This window comes from Fukomys damarensis, unplaced genomic scaffold, assembly GCF_012274545.1.
Source record: "Fukomys damarensis isolate Sample0158 unplaced genomic scaffold, DMR_v1.0_HiC HiC_scaffold_36, whole genome shotgun sequence".
Taxonomy (NCBI): domain Eukaryota; kingdom Metazoa; phylum Chordata; class Mammalia; order Rodentia; family Bathyergidae; genus Fukomys; species Fukomys damarensis.
This window is the reverse complement of record NW_022900948.1, coordinates 16899064-16915542: the sequence shown is the minus strand read 5'-3', so window position 1 is coordinate 16915542 and position 16479 is coordinate 16899064. Positions and strand designations below refer to the sequence as shown.

The 16479-nt window shown below is 46.1% G+C and overlaps 1 protein-coding gene across 1 annotated transcript in view; it reads left to right on the top strand.

Annotated features, from left to right (window-relative positions):
* The window catches only part of Gabbr2 (gamma-aminobutyric acid type B receptor subunit 2), a 364313-nt gene that overhangs the window by 107964 nt on the left and 239870 nt on the right, over positions 1 to 16479 (top strand). Inside the window, exon 2 of the mRNA XM_010614387.3 lies at positions 7639 to 7776. Coding sequence (XP_010612689.1) covers positions 7639 to 7776 — 138 coding nt within the window. The remainder of the gene's footprint in view (positions 1 to 7638; positions 7777 to 16479) is intronic.

Genomic DNA, 16479 nt, shown 5'->3' with positions numbered 1-16479 from the left:
ATATATATAAAGCTATAAGGAAAAGGAAGGATAGATACATGCCAAATTCAAACTCAGCTCCTCCCACTGAAGGGGGCCATGTGAAAGTTGGGCACACAAGGGTTTCAGAGTAAGCAGAGTGCTGGTTATACTGTGTGTTTGTATTACTATTTTTCATATTTTATGTTATATTCTTTTCTGTGAGTAAAGTGTTTCATAGTAGTATATTCCTAATTAAAATGAAACAGTGCTGTGAAGTTATATTGTCGGAAATTGAATCCTTGAGCAAATTTTATTGTTGTTGTTGTGGGGGGTTGATTTTTTTGTTGTTGTTGTTTTTGTTTTTGTTTTTGCAGTGCTGGGTGTAGAACCCAGGGACTTGTGCGTGCTAGATAAGTACTCTGCCACTGAGCCACATCCCCAGTTCTTGAGCAAGACATTTAATCTTTCTGAGCCTTAGGTTCCTCATCTGCAGGTAGAGGTATTTGGAGACCATTCTAGGGACCACATGCCCAACTCATGTGCCTCCAAAGCCTTTCTAGGGAAAGACTCAACTATGAGATGCCGATGGGTCCATCTCCTACAAGAATGGTTAGCAGAGCTAAAGGCTGAACACCCTAAACATATATCCTGGGAGTCCCACTAGCTGAGTTTGGAGACCTGAAGGGTGCTTTTCAAGGTGGAGGCTTGTACCTGTTCCTGAATCCTTACAGCTGGGGTGAGCAAACTAGGTAGAGCCTAGAGGCCAAATCCAGCTGTTGCCTATGTTTTAAAATAAAGTTTTATTGAAACATAGCCACCCTCACTTCAGTCTATGCCTGCATTCATGCTACATCTGCAGAGCTGAATAGCTGCTACGGAGATTGTAGAGCCACAAAGCTAAGATATTTACTGTCTGGCCCTTTATGGGAAATGTTTGCTCACCTCTGCTGTAGCATGAGAATCCAGAACAGGAAACTCAGAAGAAAGGTTGATTTTTAGGCCAGTGGAAGGAAGAACTTTCTAAGCAGTGAGCCAGTCAAAGGACGGATGAGTTCCCTGGTGAAGGAGTCAGAACTCTGCCTCTAGAGAGACGGCAGCAGATGCTGACTGCTCTTCTGGAGGGAGGCCCCGGGGGATGGTGTAACTGGACAGGTGAGAAGTGTTCACTTCTGTATTTACCTTCCAGTATGAAACTCTGTATTAAGTAATTCCCAGCTTCAAGTGGCTCGTTATTAACTGTTGACATTTTCTTGGCATTTTTACATCTTAACTCTCCGGCAACATTTTTCTTTGAAATTTTTCAGTTAAAAAAGTATTGTAATTCTTTAAAAATAAGATTTAAATGAAAGTGGGTTTCATTCTGGAGTCTTCCTTTTTCAGTAAAAAAAAATTGATTTTCATGCCCTTTGGATCTATTCCCACTTAGATTGCTGCATTTTAAGGGCCTATATGTGCTAGGGACGATTTCTCTGTGACAAATCCTTACAGGGAAGGAGAAGCTATTGCTATGATGTGGTAGGAGTTGGAGAGAGTGACTGTGGGCTACCGTGGATGCACAGTCAGTAAAGGCCATGTTGTCCTGGAGAGATGAGAGAAGCAGGGAAAGCCACAGGTCCTGAGATCCCACCATCAACCAGAGCCACCCTCCGAGTGGCAGGACCACAGCGCGGGGCTGTAGCTGGTCATTGACCTTTGAGATACTGGGTGAGAATATGGTGAGTGGTGGGTGATGGCCTTGCCAGCCAGTCCAAATAACCTCTAGGATAGCCGGGAAGTTAGAAGAGGGGGAAACCGTAAAATAGCCCATCTCTCTTCTAGGCCTGGGAGACCCCTTGTAGGGCTCTTTGGCAATCCATCAAAAGCCAAACGGCTGAAAGATAACTTGCTATAAATGACTCCTGAGAATGATTGTTTTGTCCAGCGAACAGCTCACTAAGAGCTGTCAGATACCTTCACAGGGTATCACAGAGCTTCCAGCATTTCCCTGGTTTAGGCAGAGGTGGGCCCGCAAGAAGGGCTGATAGTAAACAGCCTTTAGGGAACATCTCCAAGGGCAGCATTTAGGAAGGAGTGAAATGTGGAATACACACGAAGTTGACTTTTGCCTGAGCTGAAAGCATAGATTCTGTGAAATGTGCACCTCCAGTGTTGGGTGAGGGATCCCTTGGGAGACGGAAACTCAGATAATTCTTCAGTATTTTGGTGAACTGATCATTGGGCAAATTGGTGGGCAGTGGGATTAACTCTCAGTGAGTAGCCACGGTATATGGGCTTCATCACCTTGTCCTTAAGACGCTCTCCTATCCTTCCCAAGGCCAGAGACGGAGTCCCACTCTGGCAGGGGCTTTCTGGGGGTCATCTATGAAGCTATGAAGCTTTCAAACATTTACTACTAGCCTAGAGACCCTCAGTTCCAGTGGAGCATTTTGTGGAGCCTGGTGCTATGTTTAAACCTGGCGAAAGGGCAGGTGCTGACTGGAATGAAAGAAAGGGCCCAGTGACCAAGCTCTTTGCTGAACTCTGGGCCCCTCCTGGGCTGAGTTTGAAACCTCCAAGCCAAACAAGCCCCACAGTCAGCTGTTGTCAGCTGGAAATCTATCCCTTTGAGACAATAATCACATCAGAAAGATACAGTATTGGAAATGAAGATGAGAAGGCAAAAGAGCACTGAAATAGGACAGCCATGTCACTAGGGTTTTTAACCTGCTGTTCCCTGCAGAGATGCTCACGTTAGGGCAGTAAGGGAAGTGTTAGTCTTCAGTCTGCAATGGGTTGCTTCTCCTCACTCAGGCTAAGGCACTGATGCAAAGGAGGTCTAGGCTTGCAGTGTTATTCTGAGGGAAATGGTCCTTTCTAGATGCTGTTAGCTTTAACTTCTGTTGGCCTATTGCATTGCGTCCTCTAGATTATTAGAAAGATCTAAACTGGGAACCCAGAGATTTCTGTTCCAAAGACAGGCAACAAAGCCCTTCTCTCCAGTCCTCGGTCTCTTTATCTGAAAGTAAGGGAATGTGCTGTGCTAGCATTGCTTGGAAATCTGGATCCACACACCAAGAAAAGAGAGGGGGTAGAACAGAAACCCAATCAGGGTGCCAACATTTTTATTTTGTCACATCAGCACATTGAACACAAAACCTTCCCACTATCTATCCCTGTATCAACACTGTATAGCTGTGGAGGACCTTGTCTTAAATTAAGCATAGTTCTTTGAGTGGAATAAATTTAACTCTGAGGAAAAGCTCACTATATTGTTCTCATTTTTCTCTTTTTACCTGAGCACGCTGGTTTTCTATTGCTGCTTAACAGATCACCACAGATTTAGTGGTCTCAGCCACATTCGTTTATCATCTCACACTCCCCTGCCAGGGCTCTGGGCACAGAGTGGCTCTGATGGTTGCTATGCTCAGGGCTTCCCAAGATGTCAGCTGAGCTGGGTTCTATCGAGAGGCTTTATGTGGAGATTTACTTCCGTGCATGTTCAGGTTGTTTGCAGAATTCAGGTCTTGGAACCGTAGGACTGAGGTCCCTATTTCCTTGGCATGTGGCCCTCTATATCATCAATCCAACGTTGGCACACAAACCCACGTCAGGCGTCCAGTTCTGATTTCCCCTCTGCTACCAACTGACGTGATCTGCCTTCAAGGGCTTTTGTGACTACATCAGGCCCACCGGGATGATAAGTCGAGGTCAGCAGATTAGTAGCCTAATTAGATCCCAAAAAATCTTTTTCCCTAAAACGTAACATTTGCAAGATTAACACCAAGGAGTGAAGGTCACAGGGGCCAAAGCTCTGCCTACCATACTTAATCTGGTGAATGCTGGGTCAGGCAAACATTTGAGAATATTACAAGATTCTTTCAGCTCCAATACTGGTTGTCAGATATCCTCAGAGTTTTGAGTTGACTTACCCAAGAGTTGTATGTGAGAAGCGAGGGCTTCTTTACTAATGCAAAATCTTGGACAGACTAGGTAGTCAGGGAATGTTTGCTGAGCAAACAAATATTAATAAGTATTAATAAACTCATTGTTCTTGATGTTATTTTAATGCAACTTTGATTATAAATCTTGTGATACTATCTTATGATTGTGATTAGATTAGAAAACAAGCCAAAATAATTACAGAAACGTATTAAAACTAGGGATGATTCAGTAAACCACAGTAGAAACAATTAAAACATGGACTTTTTTATTCTATCAGCTTGTGCTCAGGGAGCGTGAGAAGTGTTGCTTTCAGTCAAGGGGCAGAGAGAGTTAATCAAGGACCCCAAGAACCAGTAAGAACCATCTTTCCTCTAATCACTTCCTTCTTTCATTTCTCCTCCTACCTTTTTTTTTTTTCTGTCTTTCTTGGCCAAAAAAATTTTTTTTGGCTAATTTTAAAATTAAAATTTAAAAATTGAATTATTTTCTAATTATACACAGGACATAATCCAAACTCCTCATCCTGGGACTCAGAACCTTCCTTTCCTGTCCTTGGCCACCTTGTCCCCTTTCCATTTCCCGCATTTGCTTATGACTCTCTTCGCCAGAGTGCCCTCTGCCAGAGCCTGCCTGGCTCTTCCGTGGGTGCCCACAGCCCAGGTCTGCTGCTGAGCACTGTCTTCCATGTGACGTGAAGACCTGGGCTGGGCCCTGTCTCATGGTCTCCAGCGGACAAAGTGCTCTCTGAGGGCAGGACCATGATGTTGAGTTCATTTTCCTGTCAGTTGGCACCTACTCAGGGAACTTTCATTTCTGTTTCCTCTTTCTTTTTTTTTTTTCCTTCCTTCCTTCCTCCTTCCTTCCTTCCTTCCATTTTCAGTACTAGGGAATGAACCCAAGGCCCTTATACTGAACTACATCCCCAGCCCTTTTTGTTTTTTCCTTTTGAGACAGGGTCTTGCTAAGTTGCTAAGTTATCCAGGCTGGGCTCAAACTTGGCACCCTTCTGCATCAGCCTCCCAGTGCTGAGATGACAGGGAGTTTCAAACACTAATAAATACTAACCTACTCTGTCCCATATTATGGTTACTTAAATAACCATATTATTTATAGGCAGGGACAAGCAGAAAGAAAAAGGAGGAAAGAATGTAGAGAAAGACAAAGATAAGGAGAGAGACCTGGAAATAGAAAGAGAAGGAAGGAAAATGAGGGACAACATCATAGGCTTCTCAGCATTCACCAGGTACCTTCCGAATCTTGATGGCAGATCCTTCTAAGCTCTGGAGAGATATGACAAAGTCCTTTCCTTTTTGGGACTTGTGTCCCACTTAAGGAAATCAGCCAGTATCCAGGCAAACACAAGTAGACAAGAGGACATGAGATCATCTGAGGAACTACATTAGGGTATTAAAGTAGTGATGTTACACTTTGGACAGTGGTGGGGTGGGTACCACTTTGGGTGAGAAAGTCTGGATGATGAGAAGGACTGAGCTACACTGAGAACTGAGGGGAAAATATTCTGAAAAATTCCAGCAAGTGCAATGGCCCAGAGACAGGAAGGAAATTGCGTTTGATTTCAGGGAACTAAAAGGTGGCTGGTAAGGCCTTACTTGCTGAGCAATGGGAAGAATGGAGGGAAATCAGCCCAGAGTGGGAGGCGGGGGCTGGATTGTATGGCTTGCATTGTGATAAGGAGTGTTAAGAAAATTATCCCAAACATGTAAATACAAAGATGTGATCAGGTGACCAGGTAGCCTAATACTTAGAGCCTTTGCTAGCTGCCTCCCTGAGGTCATCACACTGGGCTATGAAATTTTGCCTAGTGAATTAAGACCCAGATATTTACAGTTTTCTACAGCTGATAAGTTGTGCTCATTTGCCGTGATTTTCTTTTCTATCCTCAAAGATTATAGCTTTATTGCCCTGTACAACATTAATCAGTTTTATATCTAATTTAGCAATCTTATTCCTTATTATTTATTTGCCTTAAAAGTCCCAGTTTCTCAAATTCTCTTGAATCTTTGTCATTTTGCCAATCCCTTATCAATAAGTTACATAAAATGTTGACATTTTCACACTATTGATTTTCATGAGAATTATGTTTTTAGCCTTTTGAGAATTACATTCCAATAGGAATCTGAGCTTTAAGTTCCTAGAAAACAGGAGAATGAGAACAGATTTATGCTTTGCAAAGGGATCTCAAGACTGCTGGGTGGTAAGTGGGCTTTTCTGAGCCCAGGGGTTAGCAAGATGCCAAGTTAGGAGCCAGGACCTCTGTCCGGGGAAGAGCTGACCATGTGACTGTGATGAGGGAGGTAGAGGCAAGAAGGTGGGACATAAACCATGATTGACTCCAACACTTGTGGATATTGCCCTCTTTCCATTGCCTGATCTGTTCTGTTGGTGCCTTTCCCTGTCTGCTATCTGAGCTTCTGGGCAGGGTCTGCATCCAGCCTTTATGCACCCTTAGCATCCAGCGTTGGGCTGAGCAAGAGCTCTGCTTGGCAAGTGTTTCCTACTAAATCCTTTCCTGTAGACTCATTATCTTCTTAAATTTTTTTTTACTATTGTAGTGAAATGTATATCACATAAAAATTTATCATGTTAGGTATCTGTAAGTGTACAGTGCTGTGGCATAAAGTACCTTCACATAGCTGGGCCACATCACCACCCTCCATCCCCAGGACATTTCCATCACTGTGAACTGAAACTCAACCTATCAAACACACACTCCCTATTACTCCCCTTCCCTGCCCCTGGCAACCACCATCGATTTGGCCAGTTTTAAAATTGGAATTGTTCTTTCTCTGAATTTCACGCTAGATACTTCGCGTGACTGAAGCCATACGTCATTTTTCCTTCTGTTGGCTTATTTCATTTAGCATTGATGTCTTCAGGGTCCATCCACATTGCAGCAAATGTCAGCGTTTCCCTCCTCTCAGGTGGAATAGTATTTCAGACACTGTGTGTGTGCTACAGCTTGTTTATTCATGTACCGTTTGATGGACACTGGACGTTTCCATCTCACAGCTGTTGTGACTGATGGTGCTGAGTCCCTCTTCTCAGCTCTTTTGGGTACACATCTAGAAGCAAATTGGCTGGCTCATGTGGTCGTTCTGTGGTTGACTTTCTGAAGTCTGTGTCCTGTTTTTTCAGTGGAATCATATTATATTTTCACTAGTAGCACACAGGTATTCCAGTTTCTACACATCCTCATCAATTCTTGTTATTTTCTGTTTTTATAATCTTAAAGAGTGTGGATTCCCAAGTGGGAAGGAGACCAAAAGATGCGGGGAAGGGCAAGGAGGGAAAGAAAAAGGAAGTAAAAAAATTAAGATGTGTTATGTACATGTATCAGCACTCCAAGATGAACATGGTCATTACGTACTGCAGACATGTACTAATGAAATAAAAACTAAATGTAAAAATAGAATATAAATTGCCATGGGAAGGGAAGACCCAGGATGAAGTATTTTGGGGCTTTTCTTCAGTGTGCTCTGCAGGAAGATGTCCGAGGGGGAGCTGGAGCAGATCCTAGGTTTGGAAGGGGCTTACTGGGCGAAGGATGGGGTGCCAAGGCCACAGTGCACTGAGCTCACCACATGGCCCAGGGCTGGTGAGTCCTGACCACGTGAGAATGGCAAGAAGGCTTTGCACAAGACAAAGTTGATTTGTGTGACTGCACAGTTGGGCTTTGGCCCCTGGGGAGAGCTGTGTCTAATTTTGACCTCTCTCTTTCTGTGTGTTGCTTTCCAGTGTGACAACGCAAAAGGTCTAAAAGCCTTCTACGATGCAATAAAATATGGGCCGAACCATCTGATGGTGTTTGGAGGCGTCTGTCCGTCTGTCACATCCATCATTGCTGAGTCCCTCCAAGGCTGGAACCTGGTGCAGGTAAATTCCAAGCTGCTTCCACTGGGGCGAACTGTCCTTGTTGGCTACTAGTCATCTGCAGGAGTGGCTCCTTGAATGATGTGGCTGCTCAAGTCAGACTCTCCTGCCCTGACCCTCTAGCCTGAGCTGGTTTGGCCCACACTGTGGGTTCTTAAAGGTAGCCCTGCTGCCACCAAAATGTGTCGGAGCTGTCAGTGTTCACCACAGCCTCCTTAGCCCAACTCTCAGAGCTGTCAGCACCAGCTGAGTGCCTGTCCAGGGTGATTTGCTTTTGCTACCTGCCAAGCACTTCTAAACAGTGCCTGGGGCCTCAAAGCCTGCTAGCACTGTGTTCTTAACCAAAGTCCCTTTCCTTTCCCTCCTCATTGAAATCTCATTTGTCCACCAAGGTGCCTTTCTCCTCAGTGAAGCCTTTCCCGGGTATTTACTGTGTACTGCTGATTTGATATACCATTGAATGTTCCACCAATGTGTGCATAGTGATTATAGGTGAACTCACCATTGTTAGCTGTTATCTGGAATGGGAGGGAAGAGTGTAGAAAGATATAACCACCGTGGACGAGTGGAAGCCCATGCACACGTTCACTTCTTGCTCTATCCATCCATCATCTATCCATCTATCTAATCAACAAATATTTTGGGCAACTTACTTTATGCCTGGAATTTTGGTAGGCCTTGGTGATAGAGGGCTGAATGAGACAGAAAGGGTCCCCATAATTTCAGAGCTTACATTCTAGGAGGAGGTCGGGTAATAAGCAAGTAATTAACAAAGTACTAATACTGAGAGATAATGGTTATATATATATTGGGTTAATTATGCACTCCTCCAAGAACTTATATGCCTGATGAATTCACTTAATCCTTGTAACCATTCTGGGGCACTCTTGTTATCCCCATTTTATTCCTATCAGGATACAGACATAGAGAGGCTAAGTAACTTGCCCAAAAATTCACAGCTAAAAAGTAATAGGGCCAGAACCTGAACTCAGCTGGTCTGGCCCTTGATATAAGTAGGCTATGGCAGAAATAACAGGGTGATGGGAGAAACAGTGACTGCCTTGGGTGATTAGGAAAGGCCTCCTGGAGAAGATGACATTTGAGCAGAGACCTAGAGGGTGGGAAGGAACCCACTGGCTGGAGAGCATCCCGAGTGGTGGATAGAATGGCAACTGCAGCAGGCAGCTCGTGATGGGAACAGACCTGGTGTGTCTGTGAAACCGAACACAGGGCAGTGGGCTGGGGCCTGGGCCTGAGGAGGCAGGGCGGTGAAAGTGATGGTAAAAGAGGCGATGACAGTTAATTTGTTCTCCACCGGTGTTGGCTGAGGACCTTCCCCGAACTTGGGCTGTGTGCACGCACGGGGTGCTGGAGAAGAACCCAAGCACACAGCCAAGAAAGGCCGTGAGTGAAAGCCACGGCAGGTGTGTGACGAGGGAGAGGAGGCTGCCCACTCTGCCCCGAGCCAAGCACAGGTGCCCAGGGCAAGTGAGTTGGAGCTGGCTGCCGAAAGAGGAGAGGGTATAGGACAGCTGGAGACATGGAGAAGAGCGCTGCAGGCAGAAGAAACTGGGGCTGCAAAAGTGGGAGGTGGGAAAGTGTGTGGGTTTGGAGAGGGTGATTCACTCCGTGTGGCCAGAGCAGGCCATGGAGGCTGTGGGCAGGTGCCACAGAAGGAGGCCGAGAAAGTAGCGTGGCAAACTTTTGCATGGCGTAAAACCCACTACGTAGCCAGGAGCCAGTGTGGCTCAGTATGCTGTGGGAACCTGACTCCAAGCCCCCCACTGTGAGACCTCAGACAAGTCACTCACCTTCTCTGGGTTTGAGCCTCCCTGCCTAGACTCCAAGAAACAGGATCCAGCTTGCTGCCACCAGGGCGCTGGTACTCTGAGCCTCAGTTCTCCTATCCATACAGTCATGGGAGTAGTTGGCCTGATTTCATAAGGATGCCATATGAATTTAAAAGATTGCAAGTGATCGAAACTGTACCTGGCACACAGCAAGCACTAATTATTAGCCCTGCCCCATCTCCTTCTACTCCCCAAGGTGAATATTCCCCAATGACTCAGATTCCTGATTTTTTTTTGTGTTCCCACCACCTTACCACCTGCATGCAACATCCCATTCACCCTATATCCACTGTGGCAAATGCTACCCATTCTTTGAGACCAGCTTATACATTGCCTCCTCCAAGAAGTCCTTCTTGATTGCTCCCAAGACACTTCCAAAGTAGGGCCCCATAGAAAATCTTCCTATCCCTTCCCCGTCGTTTATTTCTAGGAGACATGAGAGGCCAAGGTCCCTAGGAAATGCCTTGACCAGAGAGGGAGCCCTTGACCCACTGAGAACTGTCTGCCTCTCAGAGTTCTCAGAAAAGCTGAAGGAACAAATTAACTTAGGCTGGAGGAGAACTGGGTTATAAAATGGTAATCTTAGTAACAATTTATTCCTGGGTAGCAAATCACCCCAAAATTTAATAGCTTGAAGAGCAATATGCTTTATTGTTTTATTATTTCTAAGTATCAGGAATTCACATCCACAGAAAGATTGGTGTCTCCTTCCTGGTGTTTGGGGCTCAGCTGGGAGATCTGAGTGCCTGGGGTTATAGGGTCTGCTGCCAAGGTGGTATGCTCACTTTTTTCATTAAAATTTTTTATCTGTGCATGTTTGTAGTACATAATGATTACGCTTACTGTGGGGAGTAGGTATATGTACATAACACATCTTCATTCTTTTTATTTTCCTTCCCCTCTCCTCCTCCCTCTCCCTCCATGTCAAGATTTCCTTCAAATTTATCTACCTATTTCCTATTGTTTTTCTTTTCTTTTGCTTTTTAAATTATTTATACTTTGAGTTTCTCATATAAAAGAGGTTGTGTGATATTTAAACGTATGTGCCTGATTTATTTTACTTAACATTATGGTCTCAAGGTGCATCCATTTTCCTAAGAATGACTCAAATTTATTCTTCTTTATGGAGGATTAGTACTGTGTTGTGTATAAATACCAAATTTTGTTTTTTCTTTTTTTTTTTTTCTTTTTGTACCAGAGATCGAACTCGGACCTTGTGCTTGCGAGGCAGGCAGTGGCAACACTGAGCTAAATCCCCAGCCATCAGATTTTCTTTATTCATTCATCTGTTAACGGATATATAGGCTGCTTGTAAGATTTAGCTATTATGATTGTGCTGCTAAACATGAGTATACATGTGTCACAGTAGTTGACATCTTTAACTCTTTCAGAAAGATATCTGGAAGGGGATAACTGGATTGAATGGAATTTCTAGTTTTAGTGTTTTGTTTTGTTTTGAGGAGTCTCCATACTGATTTCCACTGTGGCTATAATAGTTTACATTTCCATGGAAGCTATAGAAGGTTTCCTTTTTCCCCATAGCCTCTCCAGTATGTATATAATGCATAAACAGATACCTGAGCATCTGTGGTGTTACAATGTCATGGGGTAGGATTAGGAAAAATTATCCTCTAAAGCTCTTTAAGGAGACTCATGGTAAAGAAGTGGTTAAGAAACACTGGCCCCCATTACTTCTATATCACACAGAGTATTCTGTTATTAAATGAATTCTGTGTAGAGGAAGTAATTTGTTTTATGTCCCTCTCTTGCCTACTGGATTAGGCCCCTTGTTTTCTTCATCCAAGTGCCAAGCACAGCACCTGACTCACAGCGTACCCCTGCTGAATACTGACCCGAGTACAGAGGGCGGGCTGGGCATCCTAAAGCCCTCACAGTGTAGATCTGCCCAGAGTGAGCAGGTTCTCATTCTCCACCTACCAAAGCAGAAATGTTCTGTGTTTCTGATGGCTCCTTGTATGATGCTGGGGTACAGTCCACTGCTGCCCTAGTGTTTGCTGCGTGTACGTCAGGAAACCCAGGGGACTGGATGGTTCCTGTGAGATTGGCGTGCTCTGGGCATCCTGGAGGAAGCACCGTGGGATAAGCCCAGGAAAGTGCACTTCTCCCAGACATTTGGAGCTGGGCAGGTGGGATGGAGGAACAAAAACCTGGGTCCTGATGGGGGAGGGTACAGGTAACCTGTGAGCCTGGGTTTCTGCCTCCTTCCTGCTTTCAGAACACATAGCCCCATTTGTTATGAGCCAAACTCTGTGGACCTCCTAAGCCGCCCTGGCCTCCACCGCAGGAGGCTGAGCTTGCTTTGAGAGATGGTGGAGGGCTGGGTGGGTGGGTCTGCAGCCATCAGGGGATTTGATGAATCCCTTAACTTATTCAAAACTGGGCTCCAAAACAGTTTCACAAGTAGAAAAATGCATGTAATTTGTATAATTGAAAGGGAGCTCTGGCTGCCCTTTGGGGGAGCAGTGCTTTCTGGACAGAAACAGTCTGGAATGCATAATCAGTTGTTTCTGTTTCCTGTGCCACAAAAATTGGGAGGGATTCACAGGCTGCAGGGTGAAAATTCATCCTGGTGCTGAAACCAGTTAAATATAACTTTTGCTTTGTATTGGGCTTCTTAATTCATGGTTGCTATGTAGGGAGGCAAATACTGTTTTCATTGTGATGTGAGTCACTTAGCCACTGGGAGCCTAAGTTTCTGCATCTAGAGTCAAGGAACTTCCCAGGGTCCAGGGCTTGATGTGCAGGGCAGGATGTCTCTGTCCTTCTCTGGCCTGGGCAGACCTTGCCCAGGTGTGGGGCTCAGATTGGGGCTCCATAAAGAGAGGGAGCCACCTGGGCATGATCAGGAAGGGTCAGGATCTGGATGTGTGGACACATCATGTTCAGACCAGAAAGGAGGGCCAAGGCTCAGCCTCTAGGCCAGCAAAGCTGTGTGAGATTTTGCTTGAGAGATTTTGCTGATGCTCTGTGATGTAGGTGGAGAGAAGCAGGAAACATGGCAGAAGCTAGAAGGGAGCATGGTTTTCACCCAGTACAAGTGGACCCTGCTATTGGAGGTTCCCAGCATGGCGCAGGGTGCCTGGCTGAGAGGTTATGAGTTCCCTGTTGCCCAAGGTTCCATGAGTGTTCTAGTTTCAGCTAAGCCTGCTGTCAGGAAGTTCTTTTTTTTTATTTTTTCTTTGTTTTGCAGTTCTCAGGGTTGAACCCAGGGCCTCCTGCACGCTAGCTAGGCAAGTGCTTTATTACTGAGCTACATCCCTAGATGGTTGGGGAGATTTAATGCATATAATAGATAAGCCCAGGTTGGTGACTGGCAAACCATACAGGAAGATTGGCTTACAGGGCAGGGCAGGTAGGGATATGCTTATGTTAGCAATGCAAATTCTGGGGCTCAACTCTGTGCAGATCCAGGTTAGAGGCTCATTGGGTCCCTCAAGTACTGTGCCACCAGTCCCTGTGCCAGCAGCAGGGGTGACTGCAATGCATCTGGCTCCTGAAGATTTGCCAGGCCTGGTGCTCTTTAAGACCCATTCATTTCTCAGGCACCTGGTCTCTTTAACAAGTGCCACCTATGCACAGAACTTATGGGAAAGAGGACATGGAGGAGACCACAGGGGCTGCTGGTGGGACACATATTGCCAGGGCAAAGCCCATGTCCATGATGTGGCATGGTGCTACTCTGTCACCTGGCCGTTTCTCCAGCTGGCCTCCAATTCCTTCATCCTGCTGGTCTCAAAACTGGCCATTCCCTCAGCACAGGTGTTCTCTCTCTACCTGGCAGGACTGTGTTCATCCTATATGGCACAGCACGGATGCTCCTTCCTCTGGGAAGCATCCTGTCATTTCCTCTGTGTTCACTTCCCTCTATGCCTCTTGCTGAGCACTAGCTGCCCTGCATCTGTCCCACTCTGGCCTGAAGCTGCCAGATGTTAGTGCACGGTCTCATTCACACCTGCACCTGGCCTGCCTTCTGGGCTCTAGCATGTCCCCTCAAAACGAAAGTCAGATCATCAGAGCCTGCCATGTCTGAAAGTACTCAGTGGTTCTTCAAGCCCAGTGCCTTCTTAAAGGGACTCAAGAGGAGACCAAAGTGGCCTTTGGCTCAGAATCAGCCCCATCTCCCCTCTCTTGTTTTATAATCTGTTTCCTGTTTCCTATAATGTCAGACCCTCAGAGTCCTATCCTCGGAGATCTGAAGGTGACTCCCATTGACTCTGCTGGACACCCTTTGGGGGCTGTCAGTATACCTCCCTCCAACTTAGTCTATATTTCTGAATCACAGGATAGGGAACGGCAGGAGAGTTTGGAGCAGGGCAAGGAAAAAGGAAACAGGATAGCCTGACAAGGAGAGCTGGAGGCAAAGCCCAGCAAATGTTCCAGACATGCTGCTGAGAGGCAGTTTGATGCCCTCAAAGACCAGGCTTTTCAGGAGGAAGCTGGGCCCCACCTCAGCTTGTAGACAGAAATAGTCCAGTGGATGAAAATAAAGTCAGATTCCTGATGGGATCAAGGGCTGCTCGAAGGGAAATGCAAACAACATTTCCTCAAGATCCATGTCCCACAGAGCCTGTCCTTTAAAAGGCAGATGCAGCAGGTTATTAAATCGGAGGTACGTTCCTCCTAGTACCTCCCAGGTCTGTCCTCACAGCCCACCCTGCCTTCTGTCCTGCCCCCGAGGACCTATCTAGGAAGGAACTTTCTGGCTGATATAATGGTGCTGTCCCCTCAGGGACATTCTGCAAGGGAGGGGAGGCGGGGAGGATGTCCCAAAGAGAAAAGGGAAGGTTTACAGATGTGCTGGCAGTGGTGTCCCAGTACCATTAGGACTTGATTTCTGAAAATCCTAAGTCATGCTTGGTTTTGACATTTAATAAAACAAATCAGTGAAAACCCCTGAATCAAGGCCTTTGCTATTTGCCAAATTCCGGCATCTCTGTGATCTGCCAGTGGATGCCATTTTGCATCAGAGAAACAGGAATTGTGTGATCTGACTTGATTTTCTTGCGTGATTATTCCATTAAACTGTAGGTTGCCTGAGAAATCAAATACTGCCTCTTATTTAGCTGTGGGTTGTATAATTTGAGGTAGATGCATAGGATGGCAGGACTGGGAGGGTCTTAGCAGACCTGGGCTCCATGTCCCCACTGTACAGACTGGTAGACAGAAACACAGAGAGAGGTAGGTAAAACCTCACCCAAGTTCTCACTATCACAGCAATACTGGGGACCTTGGCGTTGTAATAGATACCAGTGCCTTACATTTTCTCTCTTAGCCTCACTTTTGTTTTTCATAAAATGGGTATAGCAAACCTGCATTCTGTGTTTCCTGCAGATGTCATGAGAATCAACGAAGGATTTTCTCTTTCTGATAAAAGGAAAGCTCTTTTATCAACAGTGAATCAGTAGCTGCTATTCCAGTGGCTAGGGCTTTTCAGCTAGAAGCAGTTCTCTGAAAACACACACACACAAACACACACACACAGAAAGGGGTGGGGAGAGCACTTGTATGAACAAGGTCTGCTCAGCCTGGTACTGCAGACCCTGAAGCCAAGGGTCAGGGGTGGGTGAGGCTCTTCAGCAAGATGCTCATTGTGCATACAGTGTCTGCCTCTCTACCCCAGGTGTCAGAGCCTAGCAGACCAGAATCCTGCCACTGCCCATCCCATGTGGCCGCCATGCCCTGGCCACAGAGTATACATTGGAAGGAGTCTCCAGACTGGAGTGTAACCTTTTAGGAGTGACGATGTGATTGGGCACAGTTGGAGACTTGCTGCTGCTGCTGCTGCTGTCTAAGAAAGAGAATAGAGGCCAACAATCCAGGGCAGTTGAAGCCATTTCTTGGCGCTGGTCTCTTGAGGGGCCATTTAGCACATTAATAATCTATGAGATGCCTCCACCTTCTGGATTCATTAAAAACAGAAAAAGAAAGGAGAAGAAGAAATACTAAGGGCACACTCTGTGGACCAAGCAGAGGGCATGAATGAACACCACCCCAGGGATCTAGGGACTGTGGACCATCCTTCTTGGCTGTGTCAGTGGATGCAGGTCTAGTAAAGCATTTTTAGAGTGGGAAAAATGACCAGTAAGAAGTGAGGAAAGCGTGGTAGCTTCTGGTTTAGATACAATAAATAGGAAGAAAGAGGCTTTTCATGACAAAGGAGTCTGGGAGTTGGCTTGAGGAGGGGGGGACCAGCAAGTGTCATGGCAACAGAGAGAGGTGCTGTGGGACACCTCTACCTATGCGTAGGCAGAGAGGGAACCATGTAGAAGGCTCCTCGGTGAAGTAAGACAGTGCCAGCTAACACCTGCCCCTCCCATTTGTTTGCTTCAAACCTTCAGCTCCAGCCGCCAACAATTCCCTGACAATGTTGTGCTGCTCATGCTCTTCCATAGCCCTGTCTTCTCCCAAGCGGTTCCCTGTGCCCGGCAGATCTTTCCTCTCCTTTCACTTTGAAAGCCAGGGCTAGACTGTAAGAGTTACCCTCGTGCTTGATTTTTTCAGTGGAAATTTCTGCTGTTTCTCCAGAGTTCGTTGGTGAATAATAAGTTACCGGCTCTTCCTGGGCTTAGGTGTACTTACTGCATCCTCTCTTCCATCCCTGTCTCTGCTTCAGTGTCATCTTTGCCCCCATTTCTGCCTCCCCCATTAGACTGTGGCACCCTGAAGACAGTGGCCGTGTCTGCTCAGATCTTTCTACCTGGTCCTGTTGAGGGCTTGGTGCAGGACAGGGATCTAGGAGCTATGTGAGGGATGGGGGAGAAAATTTGCTCCATAGCCTGGCAGTGATCTGGGGAATTCCCCTCATGGTGCAAACCCCCGTTCTTCAAGGGAAGGG